The sequence below is a fragment of the Alexandromys fortis genome, unplaced genomic scaffold (assembly GCF_014885135.2).
Source record: "Alexandromys fortis isolate MF-2015 unplaced genomic scaffold, M_Fortis_MF-2015_v1.1 scaffold_65, whole genome shotgun sequence".
Taxonomy (NCBI): Eukaryota; Metazoa; Chordata; class Mammalia; order Rodentia; family Cricetidae; genus Alexandromys; species Alexandromys fortis.
The window spans coordinates 146,782-174,175 of NW_026067986.1; the positions used below are offsets into that span (position 1 = coordinate 146,782).

The 27,394-nt window shown below is 41.4% G+C and overlaps 1 protein-coding gene across 2 annotated transcripts in view; it reads right to left on the minus strand.

Moving 5' to 3' along the window:
* Window positions 1-27,394, minus strand: part of Bmpr2 (bone morphogenetic protein receptor type 2) — a 95,559-nt gene that overhangs the window by 7,564 nt on the left and 60,601 nt on the right. For both annotated transcript variants that reach the window (XM_050159309.1, XM_050159308.1), the window contains exons 4-12: window positions 22,250-22,360; window positions 20,730-20,821; window positions 19,126-19,356; window positions 16,983-17,097; window positions 13,765-13,925; window positions 12,442-12,589; window positions 9,969-10,105; window positions 5,865-6,037; window positions 1,268-2,550 (exon numbers count right to left, since the gene is read on the minus strand). In XM_050159309.1, the coding sequence (XP_050015266.1) occupies window positions 1,268-2,550; window positions 5,865-6,037; window positions 9,969-10,105; window positions 12,442-12,589; window positions 13,765-13,925; window positions 16,983-17,097; window positions 19,126-19,356; window positions 20,730-20,821; window positions 22,250-22,360 (2,451 nt within the window). The remainder of the gene's footprint in view (window positions 1-1,267; window positions 2,551-5,864; window positions 6,038-9,968; window positions 10,106-12,441; window positions 12,590-13,764; window positions 13,926-16,982; window positions 17,098-19,125; window positions 19,357-20,729; window positions 20,822-22,249; window positions 22,361-27,394) is intronic.

Sequence of the window (27,394 nt, forward strand, 5' to 3'; positions counted from 1 at the left end):
CTGTTTCTGCCTCCCAAGTGCTGGGATTAAAGGTGTGTGCCACCACTGCCCAGCAAGAAAATTCATCTTTGTTGCATTTTCAAATCCTCTTGCTCTGGTACAGACTCCAACTTGCTAAAAACACTTATCATTCGACTTAATGCTGAAAGGTGGGCTAGGTATGAAGTGGGTGATGTACTCCTGAAACTCCAGGTTCTTAGGAAGCTGAGGCAGGAAGATATTGAATTCCAGTCCAGCCTTTGGCACAATGAGTTATAAAGTGAGTCCTTATCTCAAAAAAGACAAAGCAAAACAAAAAATGCTCAAAGTGGACCAAACTCAAAAGGCCTTTAACATGTAATGGTTTTACAGGGACGAACATTTCCCCATAATTCTCTGTTCTCATATTTGACAAGAGGCTTCGTTGGATACAGAAGCAAACAAGGTGTGTCAACTAGCTTGTAATATAAACCACTTAAGTAACGGGCGAGGATTTTGTTTTTTTCTTTTTCTTTCTTTTCCTTTTCAACACAAGGTTTCTCTGTGTAGCCCTGACTGTCCTGAACTCACTCTGTAGACCAGGCTGTCCTCATCAAACGTAGAGGTCTGTCTGCCTCTGCTTCCTGAGTGCTGGGGTTCATAAATGAATTATTTTACCTAGTAATGACTGTTAAGAGATCCTGGTGAGCTCTCCTGTCTTGGGCTGTAACCTCATAGAGCAAGGGAGCACGCTGCAGTTTATCTGCTGTGTGCGAGTCTCAATAAAGACGGCACTTAAGGACTAAGAACAACTTCAGTGCTTCCTGAGACTTCTCTTGACTTCTAGGTCTTACTGGGTGTGGAGGCACAAGCCTTTAATCCCAGCACACTGTGAGTTTAAGACTGGCCTGGTCTATATAGCAAGTTCCAGGGCAGCCAGGGCTACAAACAGAGACCTGTCACAAACAAACAAAACGAAATACATATAAAGACTTACTAAGTTAAAACTAAAAGTAGATTTAACATATGATTATGTATAACAAATGCTTTAGAAGTAAAAGTAGCATAATGTTGCCACCTGGTGCTCTGACCTTACTAGGTGCTGATTTAACCTCTTCTGTCACAACAAGTACATGACCCACATCATAAAGAAGCCATCAAAAAACACATAGATTAAGCAGGCAATTGCAATAATCCTTCCGAGGCCCAGTCACTCTGTCTCTGGAGGTGACAGGGTAAAGACTCTAAAGGACACTTCCTCTGTATACTGCTGCTCAGTCACTCTGTAAAGACTCTAAAGGACACTTACTCTGTATACTGCTGCAATCCAGGATATTTGTGGCTGAAAGATCCAGAGAACTGGGCCTCTGTGCTCTTCTGGGCTTCGATGGCCCAGGATCTGCAACTGTGCTTGTAACACCCTGTGGAAGTCCATCTTGTTCTGAGCACGGATTGCTGTTGTTGTTATTGGAATTAGTTCGGCTCCCTTCGAGGGGCCGTTCCCGCCTGTCTACCAAACGGTCCAGAACCCCTTCGTCATGGCCAGCTTGCTGCTCTCGTCGCAGTAAAGGTTCGTGCTCATCAGGACTGGAATTAATATTCAGCCGGGTATCCTCGCCAATAAACTGATTCTGCAGCATGTCTTGAGCCCGCTGTGCCACTATGTTGGCCGCCTGGCCAGACGGCACCGTCCCATTGGCATACTGGGTTGTGGCAACATGGGAGTTAACAGGGTGGCTTCTCCCTGCCACCCCATTCATAGTCACCGTCACTACGTGAGGCTCTGCGGCATTGATCGTATTCATCTTGGCAACTCCAGTTTCTACCTGTTTCAAGTTTGATTTGTGCTTGTTGCCAAATTTTAGCCGGGGTTCTTTTGTTGAATTTTTGGTGTTCAAAGGCAAACTAGTGGGTCTCTTAGGCAGGTTCTGCTGCTTAGGGAGAGGATAGAGCTGAGCGGGCGGAACATCAGGAATTAAGCACGCCTGGCCGTTTGCAGCCTGTGTGAAGTCCTGCTGCCCAGTTACTTCCACTGCGAGCTTTATGAGTGGATACAGCAGGCTGGAACTGGTACTGCTCAAGGGGTCTGGCCCACTGAACTGCTTGAGAGAGTGTTCCATGAGGTTCTCGTCGGAGCTTTCCTTGAGGTTCTTATCAACTTCTTTTGGGTCTAGCTTATTGGTCTCCAGGTCTTCTTCCGTCAGCTGCAAGCAGACAGGGGTCGGCCCAATCGGCTGCGCAACATTCGTGGCATGCAGACTGGTTTCATCTGGGTACGGCATCTCAGAGATGGTGGTCATGCCAGTACTTGGAGTGAGGCCCGTGGTGTTTGTGGTGGTTGTGTTTGTGGACAGGCTGGTGACGCTTGTTTCAGGGCTGGGGATCCGAGCTTGTGCTTGCTGCCGTTCATAATTAATTGAGTTTCGGTTCTTTTCTCCTACAGTCAAAGGCGTGCTGCTGGACATCGAATGCTCAGAGGAAATATTTTTCACAATGCTGTCAGTGTGGTGTATGGAGTCTTCAATATACGAGGAAGAAGAATAATCCGGATAAGGCCCAATTTTTGGCACACGCCTATTATGTGACAGGTTGCTTGAAGAAAGAAAAGAAAAGGAATGACCATGGGAACAGAGACCTACAACAAACTGCCTACTCCAAGTAAACACTAGATCTCAGAGTCCAACTGCTTCTTATTTTGTGCTCTGCATTTTTACTGCATGTATTTATTCAGTGTGTCTGGGCATGTGTGGAGAGCAGACGTCAACTTGTGGGAGTCACTTCTCTTCCAGCACGGGGGTCTCAGGAGTCAAACCAGGCTGTCAGTCTTGGCAGTGAGCACGTCACCCACCCAGCCATCTCACCGGCCTATTTCACTCTTAAATCATAGTTAAGAGGTAGTGTTAACGGCTCGCTGAATACAAATTTTGTTTTGGCTTACATGAGTTAATTTAATGGCTGGAGGGATGAATCGGTGGTTAAGAGGCTCAGCTGCTCTTTGATTCCCAGCACCTACATGACAGCTCACAAGTACCTCTAATTCCAGTCCTTGGAGACCCAGCGACACTTTCTGGCCTTTGCAGGCATTGCAGGAACATGGGGCACACACATTCAGGCACTCATATAAACAAAAAATAAAAATAAAATCTCAAGCCGGGCAGTGGTGGTGCACATCTTTAACCCCAGCACTTGAGAGGCAGAGACAGGTGGATTTCTGTGAGTTCGAGGTCAGTCTGGTCTCAGAGTGAGTTTCAGGACAGTCAGAGCCACACAGAGAAACCCTGTGTTGAATAAACAAACAAAAACACCTCAAAAAATAAATAAAAGAGTTAATTTCAAAAATATCACCTATAATTTTATAATATCAACAAATACATCTTTTATGAATTATACACCTATACAAGTAACATTGTTTTGTAAACAGAGGAACCATGGGATACGTTTATTTTTATTTCTGTAGCTCTAGGTCCAATAGTATATGCACAACCAATAGGCACATGCTAACAATGGAACACACCTTTCTGCAGGAGCCACTACTGGTGTAAGTTTCTGTATCGCTAAGCTATGAGCAGAAGACGCACTCGGATAAAGGAACAAAGCTGAATGGCCAATAGCTACGAGAAAGGACAGGTGGGGCTGGCCCGTAAGGAGAATAAACAGGAGAAATCCAGGGAAGAGATTGAGGGTTGAGAAAAGAAGAGGAGGAGGATGCCAGGGGTTAGCCACGGAATAAGAAGGAAAGAAAGATGTATAGAATATATAGATGTATAGAAAGAAAGTTAAAAAAAATCCAGAGGCAAAACATAAAGAGAAACGGGATCATTTAAGTTAGAAAAGTAGAGGCTAGGAGTTGGTTTTTTTTTTTTAATCACTCAAGAAAAATTCAAAAGTATTTAAAGTAGGAGCTTCAGCTGACTCTTTTTTTAAAAAAAAAAAGACTTTATGTATATAAGTATTCACCTGCAGTGCCTGCAGAGGTCAGAAGAAGGAGCTGGACTCCCTGGAACTGCAGTTAGATGGTTAGGAACCACAATGTGGATGGGAGCTGGGAACTGCTGGGGAATATTATTTTAGGGTGTGTGGCTTTTGTTATGCTGCATTTGTTTAACTCTGTGAAGCTGTGGTTCTTTGCCTGTCTAAAACACCTGGTGGGCTAATAAAGAGCGGAACAGCCAATAGCAAGGCAGGAGCAAGGATAGGCGGGGCTGACGGTGAGAGTATAAACAGAAGAAGAGGGGGGGAGGAGGAGGAGGAGGAGGAGGAGGAGGAGGAGGAGGAGGAGGAGGAGGAGGTCGGGACAGCCACCCAGCCACAGCGTAAGAAGGGAAGTAAGATATTCAGAAGTAAGAAAGATAAAAACTCAGAGGAAAAAGGTAGGTGGGATAATTTAATATAAGAAAAGCAGGCAAGAAACAAGCCAAGCAAAGGCTGGACACTCCTAACTAAGAAGGGGAGCCTCAAGAGTACAAACAACCGACAACAGGGAAGGGAACAGGGTCTGCTAGGAGAGCAGCAGGGCTCTGACTGAGCCCTCTCTGTATCCCTTCATCTGACCACCGACAGATGTATGACCTGCAGACTTTAGACGATAGGGAAGCGGAAACACAGAAGATGGAGAAGACTCCTCTGAAGCGTGTAAAGGCAGAGCACTTCTATTTGATTTTATGAGCATTGGTGTGAGGTGTCAGCTTCCCTGGAACTGACTTACAGACAGCTGTGAGCTGCCATGTGGGTGCTGGGAATGGAACCTGCGTCCTCTGCAAGAACAAACAGCCAGTGCTCTTAACCCCCGAGCTGTCTCTCCAGTCCTAAAGCCTTCTTATTTGGGATCTGAAGGTATAGTTGTAGCAAAGGAAATGTCTCACAGGACAGAGAGAAGTATCGTGTGTTCTTGAAGCACTGCTGGAGAGCCAGTGCACAAGTCGTGTCCACTGCAGCAGCAGTAGATACCCGAGAGTCACATGTGCTTACGAAATAAAAACACCAATAAACAAAAGACAGAACACGAAGTACATGTACAAGTTATAAGCTTTTACAACTATGAGAATGTTTTATCTTTAACATTAAAGGTAAGTTACCCTAATTCCCCCTCCCCTTTTGGTTTCTTCAAACAGGGTTTCTCTGTGTAGCTCTGGCAATCCTGGACCTTGCTCTGTAGACCAGGCTGACTAATAAAGAGTCATTTCTTTTACTGTATCTTTAGATATGAAATTACAGATTCTGTCTTGTATTCACACCACATAAATATTTTCCGTACAAGAATGGAAACAGAGAGGCTGGAGAGAAGGCTCTGTGCTCAAGAGCAGGTGTTCTTCCTGTAGAGGACCTGAATTCAGCTCACTACTCCATAGCTCCCAACTGCTTAAAATCCTAGCTGCAGAGGGATCCTCACGCCTCTGGCTCCAGACACCCAAACTCGTGCCCATCCCTGCTTCCACCTCCACACACATATTAAAAATAACAAAAATAAATCTTAAAAAAAAAAAAACCACTAGGGATATTGGGGGCTGCAGAGATGGCTCAGAGATTAAGAGCGCTGGCTGCTCTTCAAGAGGTCCCGAGTTCAATTCCCAGCACCCACAGCTCACAGCCATCTGCAATGAAATCTAATGCCCTCTTCTAGCCAGCAGGCAGAACACCGCAAACATAATAAATTAAAAAAAAAATCTTACAAAGAAAACAATTTAAAGCTGGGTGGTAGTGGCGCACCTTTAATCCCAGCACTCGGGAGGCAGAGGCAGGCGGATCTCTGTAAGTTCGAGGCCAGCCTGGTCTACAAGAGCTAGTACCAGAAAGAAAAACGACGATAGCCTCGCACGACAGGAGCTATCGCATCACTAGGCTGACTTAGCAGCGTTTGTTTCCTGTCCTTTACAGCTAAGTGACAGCCATGAGCCCCAGGGTCTTACCGTTCATTCTGCATGGCAGTAGACATGGGGTTGACCGTTGGGCTCACAGACTTGTTTCTCTCCCATATCATCATAAGCTCAGCCATTCTCTCCTCAGCACACTGCGCCGTGAGCCGAGCCTCTGCGTCCTGGTCCCAGCAGTCTTCGATCGTTTCCTTGAGTGATCTCACCGCCTACAGCACAATCAGAGAGCATACTGTTTACAACTGTGTTCAGGGTTTTAATTTAGAATGTAAAAGAAAATCAGGTTGTATATATAAGTATGGTTTTGGGTTTTTTGGGAGGTTGTTTTCTTTTCTTTTTTCTTTTAGATTTATTTATATTCTGCATACCATATCTATCTGGGTTTTTTAAGACAGGGTTTCTCTGTGGCTATGGAGCCTGTCCTGGAACTAGTTCTGTAGATCAGGCTGGCCTCGAACTCAGAGATCCGCCTGCCTCTGCCTTTCAAGTGTTGGGATTAAAAAGCATGTCACTATACCCAGCTATTTATTTTATTATTTGTTATAATGTTTATTTATTTCTTTAGGTTTCAGGGACTTAATTAAGCTACAGCTACAGCCCCAAATGTCCAATTTCAAACAAAAAAAATTACAAAGGAAACCAAGTATTGTACTTGAAATTTTAGCACTTGGGAGGGAGAGGCAGAAGGTCAGGATCTCAGGGATATTCTTGATCTTAGAATGAAATCTTTAAGACAAGACTGGGATACATGAAATCCCGCCTAAAAATAAACAAAAGCCCAAATGGAATGCAAAGAAACAAGAATGTGTTATCCATTTACAGGGAAATAAAATCTTAACAGAAATCAAGGAAGTACAAGTATTAGAGGTATCAAAAAATTTCAAGTGAACCAAAGAACTAAGAAAACAACAGATGAAGAACTGAATTAAGACCCCCCCTCCAGAGGGTTTCTCTCTGTAGCCCACTCAGACTGTCCTGGAACTCACTCTGTAGACCAGGCTGGCCTTGAACTCACAGAGATCTGCCTGCCTCTGCCTCCTGAGTGCTGGTAATAAAGGTGTGTCACCATGTCTGGCCTAAGAAAACAATTCCTTAAAAATATTTTTTTTTAATGTATGTATCTACCTATCATCAATCTATCACCCATCTATCTATCTATCAAATCAGGGGAAGTCATTGTTGTGGACATGCTCTGTAAATAAGTTAAAAGGGTTCTCCAACTTGAAATTTAAAAAGTAATTACAGGTAAGTATAAGAGTCAATAATCTTTGTTTGTTTTGCTTTGGTTTGGTTTATTTCGAGACAAGGTTTCTCTATGTAGCTCTGGCTGTCCTGGAACTCACCGTGTAGACCAAGCTGGCCTCCAACTCAGAGATCCGCCTCCCCCCCTGCTGGAACTAAAAAAATGTTCCATTATGCCCACCTGAACTGCATTTTTTTTAAAATAGCTCTTCCTTTTTTAAAGAATTAATAAACCTTTAATCACATTAATAAACTATACACTTCCTCCCTAACTCTTGAACTGTATTGCTACTGCAGAGAAACTTTCTTTTCTTTTGGCTATACCATCCATATCAAGTTTAAATGGATTTGTTGGATGTAAACCAAATATTAAAAGTCCCTTACTTAGCAACCTCATCTAAATTAGAAGTAAAGAGTTGTCAGGTAAATCTGTGTATGTTGCACATCCCACAACGGTAGGGTTGCCGACAAACACTTCAGAAGAACAGCCCTTCGTCACCGCAGTGAGATGACACAAGGTAAGGAGAGGAGGTCGCGACTGATTATAACAAACACTCAGATCTCACAGACGTTTTCTATGAGGTTCTGTGGGTTCCAGGAACTGAGATACGTCATCAAGCTAGGTGGCAGGGGCCTTGACCTGATGGGCCATCCTGCCACCCCAGGGAATTAAAAATATAATGAACAAACAATTGATAAAACACTGTTAGTAAGAAAGGTGAAGCTGAGCAAATGCTGAACAGTTAGAACAACACTGAAAACCAGACGGAAGCTGGAGACGCAGCGCGGTTGGCAGAGTGCTGGCACACACGAAACCCACGTAAACCAGCACGGTGGCACACGCACTCAGAGGCGGAGGCAGGAGTTCAATGTTATCCCCAGCTACACAGTTAGTATGAACTCAAACAGATAAACAAAAAACAACAGAAAGGGGGGGGGATTCAGACTTGGAATGTTAGGCGGTTCAATACTAGTATAATGAGAATTCAAGGATAAAGAAATGTAAGGAAAGAAATATTTTATTTTCTTTTTTGGTTTTTTGAGACAGGATTTCTCTGTAGCTTTGGTTCCTGTCCTGGAACTAGCTCTTGTAGCCCAGGCTGGCCTCCAACTCATAGAGATCCACCTGCCTCTGCCTCCCAAGTGCTGGGATTAAAGGCACGCGCCACCACTGCCCAGCTGGAAAGAAATAATTTTAAAATAAAAGCTAGAACTGGGTGGTGGGTCTCTAGTTCAAGGCCAGCCTGGTCTACAAAGCGAGTTCCAGGACAGGTAGGACTGTTAAACAGAGAAAAATCTGTGTCAAAACAAACAAACACTAGAGAACTCGTGAATGAGGAAAGTTTTGGATTTTCAAATGGAAAAATCTATTCAATATCTAGGAAAAATGTGTGAAAAGGTCTGCGCTAACATATACCCAAGTGAAAATTCAAAACTGCAATGGAAAAGTAAGTTTTAACAGCTTACAGAACAACAAAAACCAAAACCCTGATGTGGTGGTACGTGCCTGCAACTCCAATGTGGTGGTGTGAATGAGAATGGCCCACGGGTCCATACATCTGAATGCTTGGTCCTTAGTGGAACTATTTGGGAAGGATTTGGAGATATGGCCTCGATGGAGGAGATCTGCCTGTCTCTGCCTCCCAAGTGCTGAGATTAAAGGCGTGCCCACCACCACCCAGTCCAATTAAAAGTTTTCTAAGTTGTCTTGATCGTGGTGTCTATGCACATCAAAAGAACTACCACTAAGACAGTCAACGGATGAGAGGAGGAGGAGGAGGAGGGTTCAAGTCATTCTCAGCTGTGTAGGGAGTTTAAGGGCAATCTGGGCTTAATGAGATCCTATCGAGAGAGAGAAAGAGAAGAGAGACGGAGACAGAGAGAAACAGGGAAGGAAGGAAGGAAGGAAGGAAGGAAGGAAGGAAGGAAGGAAGGAAGGAAGGAAGGAAGGAAGGAAGGAAGGAAAGGAAGGAAGAGAAGGAAGGAAGGAAGGAAGGAAGGAAGGAAGGAAGGAAGGAAGGAAGGAAGGAAGAGGATAAAACAAAAAGCAGCGACGGTCTGTGTGAGATGGGTGGGAGGGTCAAGGACTATTCATGGCAGCCTGACAACCTGAGCTCTGAGTTCAATCCTTGGAACCCAGCTCGTGTCCTGTGGACGGGTGATGACACAGAACTGCCCGGAAGGCCAGGTACACTGGAGAAGCAGTGCAGCGGAAGAGGGGCCCTATCATGCGACTTCCACACGTGCACCACAGCACACACTCACCTGCCCCAACAATGGAGTAAGACAGGCCCACATCCAAATTCTCATATGAAGACTGCAGGCCAGAGAAGGTCTTCACAACTTGGAAACCATTACTCTGGTGATTTATTACTCATGTGTGATACTAAGATGGAAAGTTTTTAAACATGCAAGGATTTGTAATGTTTTAACACCTAACACACATAGTAATGTGCATACTTAAACAAAACTTCATCAAAAGAAGAAAATTATCTATAAGAGAAAGACAAAGATTTGAAAAAAAAATGTTTCTTTTGAGTAGAACAGAGAAAAAACAAAAAAGACAAGGAACCAGGGAATCCACTGGATGGTGTTTTTAAAATAAGCTTTCCCAAAAGCAAGAGCTTAAAGCAATGAAGTAGTCTGTGTGGTTCCTATGAGTCCAAGCTCAGTATTGTGTTGTACAGAAGATGTTTATATAAACACAATTCTGATGTTTTTACTTTAGTTAACTTTTTAGATACACTGAAGCCCAGGCTGGCCCTGAATGTGTGATTCCTGTCACCTTACCCAGTGGTGGGGCAGAGGCATGAATCACCACAGCTAGGCGGCTTCTATTTTTTGCTTCAAGCACATTTAAACTTATCCAGTTCTAGTCAGAAGTCCTCGTTTTCTTACCAGGCTGTTTTCTTTCCAGGCTTCCGGGAATTTGGGTCTCTGTTTTTCTCTCGACACAAGAACCTGCATGTCCTCAAAAGTGGGATGGTTGCCAACTTCTGTTTGGAAAGCCATCTGGTATTCTGGTACAGATTCACCTGTGTATTTATAGAAAGAATGATAGAATTTCTAATTATCATAGAAGATAGAATAACAGAGGTATTTCCAGTATCAAATAAACAGAAATCATATGCATTAAACCCTTTTAAGCATACATGCAAATTTCAGACACTTTATTGTTGTTTTAGTCTATTAATATTTGGAAGTCTCAATTTTTATTGATAAATGAAATAGTTTCAGTGCTGTACAGATATTTTACTTATCTTATTCTTTGGTGTTGGGGATAAAACTCTAAGCCTTAAGCATGGTAAGTATGTACTAGAGTATTAAGCCCTGTTTTTAAAACAGTGAAGTATTCTAATAACTCGGGCTCTGATGCATAAAAAAAACAATTTTTGTAAATTTAAAAAATACTGATAGAGGGTAAGAATGTATAGATGGTTTTGACTATTCAAATAGAAACAAAACCTTGCCGTGTTTTGTGGAGCTTTTCCATCTGGTCATTACAGCTCTATTGCTGCGCCAGTGAGACAGGGAGGCAGACAGCACTGCTTTGCTGACAGGAAGATTGAAGCACACAAGAGTTAAGTGACTTTACCAAGGAAGAGATGAAGCCAAGATTAGAACCGAGCCTCCATCCCTCTCATCTATCTTGTTATTTTAATACGTAGAGCAGTGGTAAGGAGCCAGGAAGACTGTAGGTCTCCTCCAGGCCAGTGGTTCAAACACGTGGGTTGTGACCCCTTTGGCAAACCTCTATTTCAAAAAATATATGACGATCATAACAGTAGTAAAATTGTAGTTATGAAGTAGCAATAAAACTGAGTTTATGGTTGGGGTGTCAAACATGAGGGTCGCAGCAATCGGAATTTGAGAATCCTGTCGTAGGCCATTGGATTTTTATGTATTAGTTGTATGGGGTTTTCTGTATAGCTCAGTATGTTTATTTATTTATTCTTTATTGGTTTTTATCAAGGCTGGATTTCTCTGTGTAGCCTTGGCTGTCCTGAAACTCACTCTGTGGACCAGGCTGGTCTCAGACTCACAGAGATCCACATGCCTCTGCCTCCTGAGGGCTGGGATTAAAGGCCTGTGCCACCACCGCCCAACTTCAGTCTGTTTATAAATGCACTTAACTTTATCACATTTTGTAAAAGTCAGAATTATTTCATCGTAAGCTGCAAACAGTACCTATTGATGGCACACACAGCTGTCAAATACTGTTGGGGACTGAACTCAAGGCCTGGAACAGTCTAATTACATTCTTCAACACTGAGCCCTGGATAGTGTCCTACCACGGAGTTGTATCTCAGACTAGATAGGCATTTTAAAATGGTTTTGACTGGTATTAAATTTAGGAGTGAAATATTATAAGGAATACTTAAACTTATGCCTGAACTCTGATCTCATGTTAGAAAATAAAGAAAAATGCCAGGATTTAGTACAACAAGCAACCAAATTTAAGAGGAGAGACGGAAACATCACTCACCAAAGAAAAACTAAAACTTAAAAGAAATGTTGTTTAAGTCAGAAGGATGATCTAATTATGGAGAAGTTTAGAAAGGAATATTGATAGATAACTGAAGCACTTATTTTATTTTTTAACTTTTATGATTGTCTTAGTCAATGTTCTATTGCTGTGAAGAGACACCATAACTTAGGCAGTTTTTTTTTTTAATAAAAGAAAGCATTTAATTAGGAGCTTGCTTATAGTTTCAGAGGCTTAGTCCATTATCCTCATGGCAGGGAGCATGGCGGGCATTGCAGGCATGGTGCTGAAGAAGTAGTTAGAGCTATCTCTTGATCCATACCAAAAGCGAGAAACTGGGTCTTTTATAACCTCAATTTCTTTTAAGTTCCTGGCTGCTAATCTATTTTTCAGGCCTCTATATACTTCTCTAAAACCAGATTCTTTTTTTTTTTAAATATTTATTTATTATGTATACAATATTCTGTCTGTGTGTATGCCTGCAGGCCAGAAGAGGGCACCAGACCCCATTACAGATGGTTGTAACCCACCATGTGGTTGCTGGGAATTGAACTCAAGACCTTTGGAAGAGCAGGCAATGCTCTTAACCTCTGAGCCATCTCTCCAGCCCCCAGATTCTTTTCTTGAATTTATTATATCCAAGTGAGAAAGAAGATACAACTGTATCACTTTTAAAAACTGACAAATCACTGGGTGATGATGGCACACCTTTAATCCCAGCACTTGGGAAGTAGAGGAAGGGGTATCTCCATGAGTTCTAGGCCAGCCTGGTCTACAAAGCTAGTGCTACGAGAGCCAAGGCTATACAGAGAAACCTTGCCTAGAAAAAACAAAACAAACCAAGAGTTAAAAACGAAGCCCTGATAAATTAGCAGTGGTTCTTACCGGGGAAGAGGTCTGTACATCTCATGAACACCTCCCAGTAGATCAGCCCCAGTGCATACATGTCTACCTGCTTCAGCGCAGACTCACAGTCCCTCAGGTTCACAGCTCCTTCCAGCACTTCTGGCGCCATATAGCGAATTGTGCCAACCTGGTGAATTAAGAGTGTTATTTTAAAGAAATAAAATGCAACATATCCTGAAGAGCAAACATTAGCCCAAAAATCACATGTAAAATTTACTCCTGTTGGGGCTGGAGAGATGGCTTAGTGGTTAAAAACACTGGTGGCTCTCCCAGAGGACATGGGTTCAATTCCCAGCACCCACATGGCAGTTCACAACTATAACTCCAGTTCCAGGGAATCTGATACCTTCATACCAAATGCATATAAAATAAAGTTAATTTGTTTTTTTAATTTACTCCTGTTAATGAAACTACTCAACCCAAAGCAAGGTCACTGTACGTTAAAAATCTCTCCCTTCTCAACATAAAGTAAGTGTTCCTATGAGAGAACAAAGTAAGCGTTCCTTTACCAACTTTTAAAAATCCAGCTGGACTATGTTGGTGCACACCTTTAATCCCAACATTTGGGAGGCAGGTGGATCTCTGTGAGTTCAAGACCAGCCTGGCCTACAGAGCTTCCAGGACAGCCAGGGCTATACACAGAGAGACCCTGTCTTGAAAAAACAAAACCAACCAAACAAACAAAAAAACAAGAGACTGCAGGCTGTTCTATAATTAAATGTCTAATTCATTGCCCATCTTTGCAATATAGTCAATAATGCAAAACAAAAACTATCAAACATGATGAGAAAATGCCAAAGCACTATGTACATAAAATTTTAAAAAAATGAATAATTTAAAAAAATTGCAAATCTTTACCTACATCTATGTATGTGAAGCAAAGAAAAGGGTCAGGAAAGATATGTCGACATTGTAACCACAGAGTAGACTTTCCTATCTCAAACTTGATAACCTTACTCTTGCTTCAAAAATCAATTCTGGCTGGGTCTGGGTAGCACTTGCCTGAAATCTCAACCCTCAGAGGACAGTAAACTCAAGGCCAAACTTGGCCGTATAAAGAGAATCTGACTCAAAAAACAAACCAACAGAAAACACAATCTAATAAATTCCCTTTAATAACAAAAAAAATCAATTCCTAGATATTTCTCCCTAATGTTTGTTCAAACGAGCTGGAATTTTTCAAAATAAAATGTATTCGGTAGTTCCTAATGTCTAACCCTAACAGCCTGTAGCTAACAGTGTTAACAGTTAACTGTTACAGTGTTACGATTTTGTAGTATCAGTGTATGTTTATGGACTCACCTCGCTTATAGCTGCATTATCCTCTTCCCCTGGGCGCACCAGTCTGTTTCCAGTTAGCCTCATGGACAAACCGAAGTCGCTGATGACACACGTGCCATCGTTTTTTACCAGGACATTTCTGCTGTTTAAATCTCGATGGGAAATTGCAGGTTTATAATGATCTGTTTAGATAATTTCAAATACTTATTAATGCTTAGGTAGAATTATTGGGAATGATATTAACATGAGATAACAGGCGCTACATACATGTAAATAAAAGATAGAACTATTTTCCACCCATTATAGCTGTCTAAAAATATGGGGCTGGGGAAAGAAACCTGATTATCAAGGCACACGCCTGCAATCCTAGCGCTTGGGATGTAGAGGCAGGAAGATCATGAGTTTGACACCAACATGGGTGTCACAACCCAAATCAGAACCTCACAATTTCAACTTATTAATACTATCCAAGGGTAACTATTAGTAACTAACTCCTTTTACATACACAGTTAATCAAGCACTGAACATTCAACTGAATATAACAGTAAACACAGTTCTAACTGTTGACACAAGCGAGTTTTTTTTCCTCTTCATTTCTTTCTTTCTGTTTTGTTTCCACGGTTGTGCTTGGTTGGTTAGTTGGTTGGCTGGTTTTTCAGACAGGGTTTCATGTAAATCAGGCTGGTCTCAGTGGAACTATCATCTTCAGAGAAACTTCTTGCAGCAGATGGAGACCATCACAGAAGGCCACAACTGATCAAAATGTGGAGAACGACTCACCAGCAGGTACCAAGCCCCAGCTGATCTAAGCACAACACAACACCTACACCTACGACTCAGAACATCACGAAAGGGTGAACAGACCACAAGAGCCAGAGGACCAGGACACCTGGTAAGAGACAATCTTCTACATAGGACAGGCAAGCGGCACCCATAAAATCCCAACAATACGGTAGCTGAAAGAAGACCTGGACAATGACATCAGGGGATAGGCCAACAAAAATGGGGGAAATCTGACACAGCTTCATTCTAGGTAAAGAGCTAAGATAATTAATGACAGCTGAGAGAGAGAGAATCCGTTCTTCCATAGAATGAGCCCCCTAATTGGCTATTTAATCCCAAGTGGTCAGCCCTAAAGGACATTTACACATGAGCAGCACTCACTGATTCAGTGAGATGTCCTAGAGCTTACTATGTCGGCTGGCCTCAGACTCAGAGATTCGCCTGCCTCTGCCTCCAGGGTGCTAGGAATAAAGCCACTGTTTGAGAGAAATCTTTCTTTGTTTAAGCAAAGAAATTTCAGCTAGTATATGACTTAAAACCTTGCTGAATTTTGCAAACCTTGAAAGGGGGAATCAGGATGATATTTTAAATTCTGCTTTAAGCCAGCTTCTAAAGGAGTTATCATATCTAAAGTAAGGAACAAGTCCAATGGCTTACGGCTAAAACACCGAAGCAAGCACACCGGCTGCTGACACAGCAATATCAGGTCAGTCTTGTGCCCAAGGAAAGACACTGAGTAAATGAGCCAATAAATTATTCAGAAGAAATTATTTATATATGAAGCATCAGCTAGAAAAGATGATCCATGCTATTATATAATGGAACAAAGACCTAAGAAACGGATACATTAAGTCTCCTCTCTATCGAGGTCAGGGACACTACAGGAACAGCGACGGTTACAATGTGACAAAATGTGGTCCCCGAGTGGAAACCTGAGAAAGCACAGACACACTAATTTAGGGGCGCCTGTGATGTGAGTATATTTTGAAACAAAGTGAGAAAGTGAATGTATTTAAAAGAGGTGCTCTGGACAACTAGTTAAAGAACTCACGAAAGCTGAAGAAGGCATAAGCTACAACAGGGGATGTAATACAGTTTGAAAATAACTGGCCAACACTGCCTTCCATCCCTGTTTAACAACAGAACCCAACCTTGCCTGAAGAGCAATCCACCCAACAAAAACAAAACAGAACAACTATATTCTTGGTCTCCAGTGGGTAAGAATGAATTAGTTCTAAGAAATAAAACAGGTACACAAGAGAACTTTTGAAGGTGGAAGGGGACAACTCCCTACCTAGAATATAGCACAGAGGACAAGGAAATAACTATAAAATGTGATCCATAGGTAAAGGGACGGTACAGAAAAATACAAGAGCCTTGTGTCTAATATCATGCTGTCAAACCCGTCCTTGACACCCTCACTTTAGGTTCTGGTTTTGTTTGTTGCTGGGGACTGAACCCGAGAGCCTCACGCACACTACGCTCTACCACTGGCCTGTAAGCTCAGTCCTCTCTCTGTTTCTTCCTCCTCCTTTTATGAGACAGGTCTCACTCTGCAGTCAAGGGTGGCCTTCAACTCACAATCCCCCTGTTTCAACCTCCAGAGTATGAGGATTGTAACTAGTATACGCCAACTTAATCGACCTCTTTAGATTTATTTTTTTTAAAAGCAGGGTCCTGCCACCACCATGCCTGACCCTCGAGATTTTTCTATGTGTATGAGAAAGAAGAAAATTTTCTTTTTCTTTTTTCTTTCTTTTCTTTTGGTTTTTTGAGACAGGGTTTCTCTGTAGCTTTGGAGCCTGTCCTGGAACTCGCTCTTATAGACCACGCTGGCCTCGAACTCACAGAGATCAGCCTGCCTCTGCCTCCCGAGTGTTGGGATTAAAAGCGTGTGCCACCACCGCCTGGCAAAAATTTTCTTTATTAATGAAACCACTGTTATATCTTCCCTCTCGATTCTAGCTAGCAGGATATGAATTTATAAAAAGATGCTTGAGAATTACAACTTAAGTAATAAAAAATTCAAGTAACATTCAAACTAATACATTGTAATTTATTTCCATAAACAAAATAAATACAAGGAAAATATAGCCTAGTTAAGAATATTAACCTAAGGTTCACAATTAGACTTCAAGAGATCTGAAAAACCTCTAGGATTTTCTTTGCCCGGTCTTATATCAGGTATCAAATGTAGGGCCTTACACAAGCTAAGGAAGCATTCTATCACTGAAATATACTCCCCCTAAAAAATCTTCTCTAAAATTAGCTGTATGCATATTTTTAGAAGGAAAGTCTTCAAATTCTTAATGAAATCCATGCTTGCTTTTCTTTCTATTATATTCAAGTATATTTCCTGATAATGAAGCTTTCAAACAACTGGTTAATATTCATATTTTAACAATATAAGTTATGGCTTTTCTTCTAAAATATGATTAAAATTTTATTTCTCTTACCTCCTCGTGGTAATTCTGTGTGCAGATAAGCCAATCCCCTAGTCACAGAATGAGCCAACCGGCAAGAGCTTACCCAGTCACTTGTATGGAGACTCAAATATTTGCATAGAGATCCCTGTATAAAGGAAAAAGTATACCAAAGAAGTTAAATTCATGTGCTTCAACAAGAAGAGGTAACAACCTTATGAAGGATTTGCATAGGTAGGATTACATGAAGCACTAATGATAAAGATAAGGTATAACTGAAAAGGAAAGTGAGAGAGGGTGTGCTGACTAGTTTCATGTAAACTCTGACACAAGCTGAAGTCCCTGGGAAGAGGGAACCTTAACTGAGAAAATGCCTCCATATAATCAGGCTGCAGCCAAGCCTGTAGAGCATTTTCCTAATCAGTGATTGATGTGGGCGGGCCCAGACCATTGTGGGTTGGGTCACTACCGGGCAGGTGGTCTTGAGGTTTTACAAAAACGCCGAATGACCACAAAACAAAACAAAACAAGTCAACTACAGTGGCACACACTAATGCCACCACCACTTGAGAGGCAGAGGCAGGTGAATCTCTGAATTTAACGCCAGCCTGGTCTACACAGTGAGTTCAAGGACCCTGTCTGGAAACAATCAACAACAACAGCAACAACAAGAACACCCACAAAAATCAAGAAAGAAGGATGAGCAAGCCAGTAAGTGGCACCCTCCATGGCCTCTGCACAGCTCCTACCTCCAGGCTCCTGACCTGGGTGAGTCCCAGAGAGGGTGAGCAGTGATGTGGGAGAGTAAGCTGAGTAACCCTTTCCCCCCCAACTCGCTTTCGGTCACAGTCTCATCCCAGCAACAGAAACCCCAACTAGGCAGCGGAAAGAAGGAACTTAAGTATCAGTTTTTAGGTTTCAAATATTAAATTACGGAAGGTTACTTCCTCTTAAACATTTCTTTGGGCTATCAGATTAACTTGGGAAAAAATTTAAGCCAAAATTTTATAAACAATATTGTTACAGTTTTTAAGTAGAACACATATGTCTCCTATAAATCTATACCGTCAGCCCTCTATACCTACAGGCTTCACATCCTGGGGTCAATCAGCTACATAAAAAATACTCAGAGATAGAGATGTGGCCTGATGGAAAAGTACTCGCTCGGTTTACCCAGACCCTGGTTTTATCTCCAATAGAGTCAGGAAAAACAAACAAATAACAACCCAAAGAATCTTTACATCTGTACAAAACATTATTTTTTCTTATCATTGTTTCCTAAATAAATGATATAACAACTACTAACATGGCATTTACATGGTATAATAAGAAAGATATGAATGAGTAATAAGCACACGCTACATGGCATTTTCTATAAGGAGCCTGAACAGCTGTGATTTTGGGGTGCGTGTGTGTGTGTGTGCCTGAGGATGCTAAGGGATGACTATATGTATGTATCTGTTCACCTCAAAGTATTCACCTACAAATTACAATGAGCTTCTGATTAGGCAAGGAGCTTACACAAGAATGAATATCAATCAAGGTACTGTAAGGTCTGATGAAAAGGTCTGGCTAAAGAAAGAGAGAAAGTTAAAGAGAAGGGAAGAGGGAAGGGTAAGGAAAGGAAGGCATGAGGGAGGAATAGAAGGAGTGAAGAAAAGGAAAAATGAGAGAAGAGAGACAAATAAAAAGAATCATTAGTGTTTTGATGTTATTTAAGATGGGGGTCTTAGGGCTGGAGAGATGGCTCAGAGGTTAAGTGCACTGGCTGCTCTTCCAGAGGTCCTGAGTTCAATTCCCAGTAACCACATGGTGGCTCACAGCCATCTATAATGAGACCTGGCGCCCCCTTCTGGTGTGCGGGCACACATGGAAGGAATGCTGTACACATAATAAATAAATCTTTAAAAAATAAGATGGGGTCTTAGAGTAATAGCCCAGGCTGGCCTGAATTCACAGTCATTCCACCTTGGCCTCCTTTCTGGTGCTAGGATCACAGACATGTGCCATGATACCTGGCAGAATGATGTATCTGATTCAAATTCTGACATAAGATCTTATTTCACTAATAACAGAACACTAATAACACATTTATAAACAAGCAAAACTCTGTAACACATTCAAAAAAATCTAACAGAAAGCACAATAAATGACAAACTTTTTATGAAGAACTTACGTTGGGATAATACTCCATCACCAGCAAATACTCCATGCGTCCATCTGCAGTGAGTCTCTCATCTCCAACTATAAAGCGAGCAATGTTGTCATGCTCCATCAAAGGCACTCTGTAAATGTTTTTTTCATTTATAAAGTTCTGACGGTTTGCAAAAGAAAATACTTTTACAGCAACTGGACGCTCATCCAAGGAACCTTTATACACTGCTCCATATCGGCCCCGTCCAATCAGCTGCAAGTTTGTTTTTAAAAAGGCAAGGTATTAATTAATTCATATTAATATTGAACAATTAAATACTTAAAAGAAAAAAAAACAAACAAACCCTAATTCCCCACTATATACAGCAGCTCTCTTTTGCCTTCAGTTTATCCCAGTACCGAGAAGCAACCGACCAATATCTGTGTATGGAAAGACTGAGGAACTGTCTACCTCACTAACCTTCCAATAGATGAAAGCTAAACACTGGACAGAACTACAAGAAAAACCTAAATACACTGAGGAGTTAAGAGTGTAAAAGGCACCAAAGCATAGAAGAAAGAGACCCATGTGGTGAGCTACCAGCTGCTATGGCCTTCAGCTGGAAGGCAGACTACTCAGCTTTGAGCAATGCAACTGAAAATGGTATAGGAGGGTCGTTTGAACGAGGAGAGCTTCTACAGAGTGAGGGGAAGAAGCCTCAAAAGGATGAAACCAGAACAAGAGAATCCAGTGAACACTGATTCTAGCTAAATATAATAACTGAACTAAGATTTGGACTTCTGCCCAAGTGTTAGGTTTGTAATCTGTGTCCACCAGTTAATAGCTTACAAAAATCAACACACAGGGCTGGAGAGATACTCGGTGGTTGACAGGATGTTCTAACCTTCCAGAGGGCCTAAGCTCGGTTCCCAGCACCCACCTCACAGCTGTGAGGAGTGGCTCACAGTGACCTGTAATTCCAGGTCCAGGAGACCCAACACCCCTTCCTAACCCCCACAGGTCATATGCATATGCACACAGATAACTAAAATAAATTTCTAAAAAACTGTAACCATTAGAAATTAGCAAGAATCTGGGAGCTTACACACAGTACCTAGAATACAAATCTACTCCATGCACAAAGAAATAGCAATAGCAAAATGTCACCAGTCTCTTTATTTTGGACTTCTGGGGAATTTTCATTAAAACAGGTTGGGGGATCTACTGTCTTTTCTTTTCTCTTTTCTTTTTATGTGGTTTATTTGTTTGTTTTTTGGTTTTAGAGACAGGGTTTCTCTATGCAACAGTACTGGCTGTCATGGAATGCACTCTGTAGACCAGGCTGGCCTCAAACTCAGAGATCCACCTGCCTCTGCCTCCCGAGTGCTGGGATTTAAGGCGTGGGCTACCATAGACTGGTTCCTTCACTTTATTTTTAAAAGGGTCTCGCTATAAATATACCTGGAACTATAAAATTACCCTGGAACTTGCTACACAGACCAGGTTGGCCTGGAACCTGAGGATATCCTCTTGCTTCTGCTTCCTGACTGCTGGAATTACCGGTGTGCACCACCAGCTCCTGACACTTCAGGAGGACAAGGAGGAGCAACCGTGCCAGCCAACAGTCGCCGACAGCACAGCCTCACCTCCAGGAGCTTCAGGTTATCCAGGTCCAGAGACGGCTCTGAGGCTGCGGCCTCCATCATGTTCATGCTGTGAAGACCCTGCTTCCGGTCTCCTGGAAGAGTAAGGGATTACTGATGGGAGACCTTCTTAGCATGAAAACGCCACCTTTCTAGTATTGCAGTTAAGAGCTACAGCAGGGGTTAGAACAACTCATTAAGACAGGGATCACTGACAAGTGAAGAGGAGTCCTAAGCACCGGGAGAGTGGGTTCTGTGAGATAATTCCACGAAGACGCAGTATTAAAGTGTAAAATCCTAATACTGAATTCAAGAAAATTTTCACAGAATTATTCAAATGAATGAGTAGGTGCTGATTTCCTAAACAACCCATCACACCTAAGATTTATCAGAACTGGGGTCCTGAGAGATGGCTCAGTGGTTAGAGCACTGATTGTTCTTCTAGCAGACAGAGGTTCCATTCCCAGCACCCACACAGCGGCTCACAACTGTCTGTAATTCCAAAGTCTGACACTCTCGCAAAATACCACTGCACATGAAGTAAAAATAAAATCCTTAAAAAAATTATTAGAACTGACCTAGTGAAAAATTACTGAATTTTTCATTTAAAAAAATAGCATTATGGATGTACAGTTTTTAAGTTGTTACAGAGATAATACAAAAGTACTTACAGATCTCTGGTATCTGTGCTTTGACTAAAAGAGTTCAGTGATATGAAAGGCGTAGTGAGTGCGGATTTAGAGTTAAGTAACCTTGCCTGCAAGTATTAACTGTTGCAGCTGGGTAACACACATTTTGGGTAAGTTTAAAACCTCTTGTTGGACGGGAGCTGGAAAGAGGGCTCAGCAGTCAAAAGCACTGGCTGCTCTTCTAAAGGTTCTTGAGCTCAATTCCCAGCACCCACAGGGTGGCTCACAACCATCTATGATGGAATCTGATGGCTTCTTCTGGCATAAAGCCAAGAGAGCACTCACAGACACATAAAATAAATCTTAAAAAAAAAATATCCTGTCTGGGCTGAAGGGATGGCTCAGCTTTAAGAGAGCTTGCTAGGCTTTCCAAAGAGCTGAGTTCACGTCTCAGCACCCACATTAGGTGGCTCACAACCACCTTTAACTCTAGCTCTAAGACATGCAATGCCATCTCCGGCCTCCTCAGGGAACACACACGTCATGACATACAGAGTCACAGGCAGACACATGAATAAAAATAAAAATTTAAAAAAACTTCTTGTAAAAACTGGGGAGAAATGTTTGTTGAAGCTGAGAATTGGAGCTACTATAGCTCAGTTTCTGTTTGTATAAACATTTTCCACAAACATTTTTTAAAAAAGAAGCAACAGGGAAGGCAAGATGGCTCAGCTGGTAAAGATGCTTGCCAACAAGCTGGGTGGGGGTGGCACACCCAGCACTCAGGAAGCAAAGATAGGCAGATCTCTGTAAAAGAAATTTTTTAAAGAAAACAAATTCTGATTTAAATGGCATTTTCTTAACCGAGATAAAAAAATACTATTTTTTTTTTACCTGTCAATAGTCTGTATCCAAAACATAAGGCGACTATCAAAACAGCTAATACAGAGACTGATGCCAAAGCAATGATTATCGTCTCGTCTCGATTAAATGAATGAGGTGGACCTAAAAGAAAACAGAAAAGTATTTTATTTAATACTGACAAAATAGCCTTTACAACAGCTATATTAATTATTAATATGCAATCAAATCAGTAATATTTTTGCATTAAAAAAATTAGAGAAAAAATTAATCAATTTGTGATAGTTATAAATGACATGTTTTGATCACAGACTGTCTTATGTAAACTTAAAATATCTGTCAGGAATGGTCCTAATTATGAAAATATCAACTAGGTGCTGGAAAGAAGGATCACTGATGAAGAGTATATACTGCTCTTTCAGAGTCCCAGCACCCATATCACACAGTTCACAATCACCTGTAACTCCAGCTCTGTATGACCTGACACCTTCTCTGGCTTCTGAGGGTACCTGCAACCATACACACACATATCCTGGCCCCAACATTCATATTTAATTAAAACATATAAAATATCAACCATATCACAGAACAAGACAGTATATTTAAGCACACAGAACTAGAATTTTGAACTATATTATTTTTAAAAAGAAAGGGCTCTTGCCAGGTAGCTGTAGTGGTTTGGATGAGAACGGCACCCTCCCCAGCTGGAGGAACTATTTGGGAAGGGTTAGGAGGTGTGATCTTATTGGAGGGTGTGAGTCACTGGGGGTGGACTTTGAGAGTCTTTCTATCACAAAAAAATTAAAAAAAAAAAAAAAAAAAAAACTAAGGGCAGTAGCTGAGGCTGACCTTGAACTCAGGGCAATCCTTCTGCCTCTGCCTCCTAAATGCTGGGACTACAGGTGTGCACCACTAAGCCCAGCTTCATATTTTGCTTTAAAATGTGGCTTTAAACCATGAGTTCAGTAGCTTCAACAGGTTGCTTGACTCTTGTGTGCCTCGTTTCCTCATTTATAAGAAGTACCCATAGCTCACATTTCGGTTATGAAACTGGATGGGAGTCTAAGTGCTTAGAAAAGTACACAGTTCTACGCAGCCAATGCTAATTAAGATCATTAGTATTAAGCCAGGCAGTGGTGACGCAGGCCTTTAATCCCAGCACTCGGGAGGCAGAGGCAGGTGGATCTCTGTGAGTTCGAGACCAGCCTGGTCTACAAGAGCAAGTTCCAGGACAGACTCCAAAGCTACAGAGAAACAAAACAAAATGGGTCATCAATATTGATATCTTTAATATTAATGAAAAGGACCTTTCTTTGTGGGCAGCTAAATCTAAATTGAACCTGAAGCTCAGTCCCTCTCTCTCCTTACCTGACCTTGAGAAAAATTCTTTCTACGTGAACCCATGTTTACTGCTAGCAGAAGACAAGTAGCTAAATTACAAGGCTATCATGAGCATGGAAACGTTTATATGATGGCTCCATTTTAGGGGTCAGATCTTATCGACAGCAAATACCCTTAGGGATAGATGTCCACTAACTAGAATACGCTTACAAGGAGCAGTAAGAAAACAAGGATTCAGCTGCAGTAGCTCTGTGAAGAATAGGAACAGACAAAGAGAAGCTGAAGGATGTATTTGTCAGCATGCTTTAAATAGCTATAAAGAACAACTAGATCCAGGCAGTACATATGCAAGGCAGCAGTCTTTACAGAACACAAAATAACCACTTAAAAGTCAGCAGTCTAACGTACAGTGAGATCTCCTATGAGTGGCAAGGCCACAGCTACCTACACTTAATCATTCTTTCCATTCAATCGAAATAAAATACACTATATTTTGAACTTTTAAACTTATCATTCTTGTTTGCTTGTTTCTTTCTTGTTTGTTTAGACTTTTTTTTTAAAGGGGGGGGTCTCACTGTGTCTAATTCACTTTGTAAACCAGTCTGGCTTTGAACTCACAAAGATCATCATCAGTGAGGCTGAGGTTGAGCCTCACTGGTGCTGGGATTAAAAGCACACACCATTTTGACTGACAATTTTATCATTCCTTATAGTCAATTAAAATCAAGCATAATATATATTAAAATTTTCTTAGTTGTGTTCAAACTAGAACTTTCTATAACAAATATGAAACCTCAATGGCAGGGTTTCTCCAGAAAATTTATCTCAAATTTTGCACAGCCTAACAAAATGCCAAAACCAGTATTTCTAGAGAAGAATATGTAAATGAGGTGAAATATTCTTAAATTATAAGACAATTACTAAATACTAACAGACTTTTTAACATACGGATAACTGTTGTTAACAACCCTTACAGCATATAGTAATTTACTATAGATGGAAAGATAGATTGTGTACAGACACCCATACTGGCTAGGGATCTAACTCAGTAGCAGAGTGTTTAACATACGGATAACTAGTTAACAACTCTTACAGCATATAGTGATTTACTATAGATGGAAGATTGTGTACAGACACCCATCCTGGCTAGGGATCTAACTCAGTGGCAGAGTGTGTGCCTAGAATGTGCAAGGCCCTGGATTTGCTCTCCAGCACCACAGAAAGAAAGCCAACCAACTGACCCCTGTCTTCCTCCAAACAACTAAATCCCACCTCAACTAAGGTTACTAGCATGCCTATAATTCTTTTTAAAGATGAAACAGGAAGAAGAAAAGACTAAAGGTTATACACTGCTAATGGGAATATGAAATGGCACTGATGTAACGTTAACCATTTAGTAGATCCTCAAAAGCTCAGAATTTTCACATTCAGCAGTTCACTCCTAGGCAGACACAAAAAGAACTGAAAGTCGGCGGTCAAATCAAAACTCCCACAGAAACATCAACAGCATCACTAGACACCATAACTACAAGCAGAAATGCAAATGCTCACACTTGTGAGTCAATAAGCAGATATGGGACACCTAAAAATGGTCACATATTTCATGATTCCATTCATATCCAGAACAGGCAGACCCAGAGAGACAAGAAGCAGGTTAGGAGAGGCCAGGCACAGGAAAAAGAGGAAAAGGGAGTTAGTTACTTCTCATTAGATGGAGGATCCCTTGGGGGGTGACGAAATGTTTTGGAACTACACAGAGATAATGGCTGCCCAATACTGTAAAGTATCGAAGAGTAAATGTTTAATCTAGCTCTTCTGTTATAAAACTGTACCCAGTACGAAACAGCTCACTTAAGAATGTGTTAAATTCAGCCAGGTGGTGTGGCTCACACCTCTAATCCCAGCACTCAGGAGACAGAGGCAGGTAGGTGGATCTTCATGAATTCGAGGTCAGCCTGATCTACAAGAGCTAGTTCCAGTTCAAGACCAGCCTGGTCTACAGAGCAAGTTCCAGAACAGCCAATACTACACACAGAGAAACCCTGTCTGGAAAATCAAACAATTTGTTAAAAAAAAAAAAAAAAAACCCAAGAATTTGTTAAACTCAAAACGGAACTTATTTCAACACACATACAATTAATAATGTTTTTTAAACACAAGATCTATATAAATATTTTGAGGGCCTATAGATTATCTTCTCTTATTAAGATTATTAAAAACTAGGCTGGTAAGATGGTGGAAGGAAAACTAATTAGCAAAATATGTCTCAGATCTCTACATATGTAGCAAGGCACTGACCCCATCTCATGCACAGACACGCACAAATATATGCACACACACACACATATACACACCCCCTAAAAAACAAAACTAATATAGTACACCTCCCCGTCCAAGGAGCTATATTACAGGATGCTTCTAATAGCACTGAACAGAGAATTACTACTCCTAATATGTGGGTCCAGATTTGTATATAAACCTAAACATGACCTAAAACTACTTGGGAGAAATTCAGAAAATTTCAAAGAACAAAACTTGAATTTGCCACACTAACCACTACCATGAATCCACATGAAGGAGTGATATTTAAGATGACCAGCTGCAGCTCCTGAACAGATCTCCAGTCTCTCTCCAGGTCTCACTTGTACAGTACATAGTTAGACCTACGCCGTTTGTTAGTTCTGCACATATGCAGGCTTTTTTGTCTTTATTTTCTAAATAAATATAGTAATGAGAACTATTTATATAGCATTTACATTGTATTATCATTATTAGTAACCTAAAAATGACTTTTAAAAATGAAGATAAGGCCGGGTGGTGGTAGTGGCGCACGTCTTTAATCCCAGCACTTGGGAGGCAGAGGCAGGTGGATCTCTGTGAGTTCGAGGCCAGCCTGGTCTGCAGAGCAAGTTCCAGGACAGGCTCCATAGCTACAGAAAAACCCTGTCTCAGATAAGTCAAAGCATCTGGGAAGGCATGCATGGATTGTATGTAAATATTTGCCATTTCAGAGTTTATAAAGTCAGGCTTCAGGGCATCTGCTAAGAGCACTGAAGAATGTGCGGTTTTATTTTTCTTATATCGCTGAGAAAGTTTATAAATTAAGCGTAACACAGCAAGAGGTGAACCATAAATGACAACAGAATAACTTACAGAGACAGTGAGTAAGGCTGTCAGCATCACTCTGGCCCTCTGGGACCATTCCTACATACAAGGCAGGAAGCAGGCAGGCATGGTGCTGCGGCAGTGGCCGAGAACTTCATATCCTGATCCACAGGCAGCGGGCAGAGGGGACTGGGCCTGGTGTGGGCTTCTGAAACCTCAGAGCCTCCTTATGTAATGCCACACACCCTAATCCTTTAGACTCACTAGGGACCACGCATTCAAGTACAGGAGCTTGTGGAAGCCATTCTCATTCACACCACCGCAGGACGCGTGCCGTATGAATACTCAGAAAATAGATATTTCACATCTCATTCGGAATGGTGCGGAATAATGTTAGATTTAACAGCATTACTCTGAACTGTGTACAGTTAAAAACTTATGAATTGTTCATTTGCTAATTTTACCATTTAATATTTTTCCTTCTTTTTCTTTGGGTTTTGTTTTGTTTGTTTTTAGAGACAGGGTTTCTAGAGACAGGTGTAGGCTGGCTTTGAACTCACAGAGATCCATCTGTCTCTGAGTGCTAGGATTAAAAGTGTACACCAGCACCACCCAGCTCATTTAACATTTCTGAGCTAAGCTTACCCATAAACAACTAGTACCTCAGAATGTGAAACCTTGGGCTAAACAGAACCACTATATTTTGTTTTATGAAAACAAATTTATTTATTT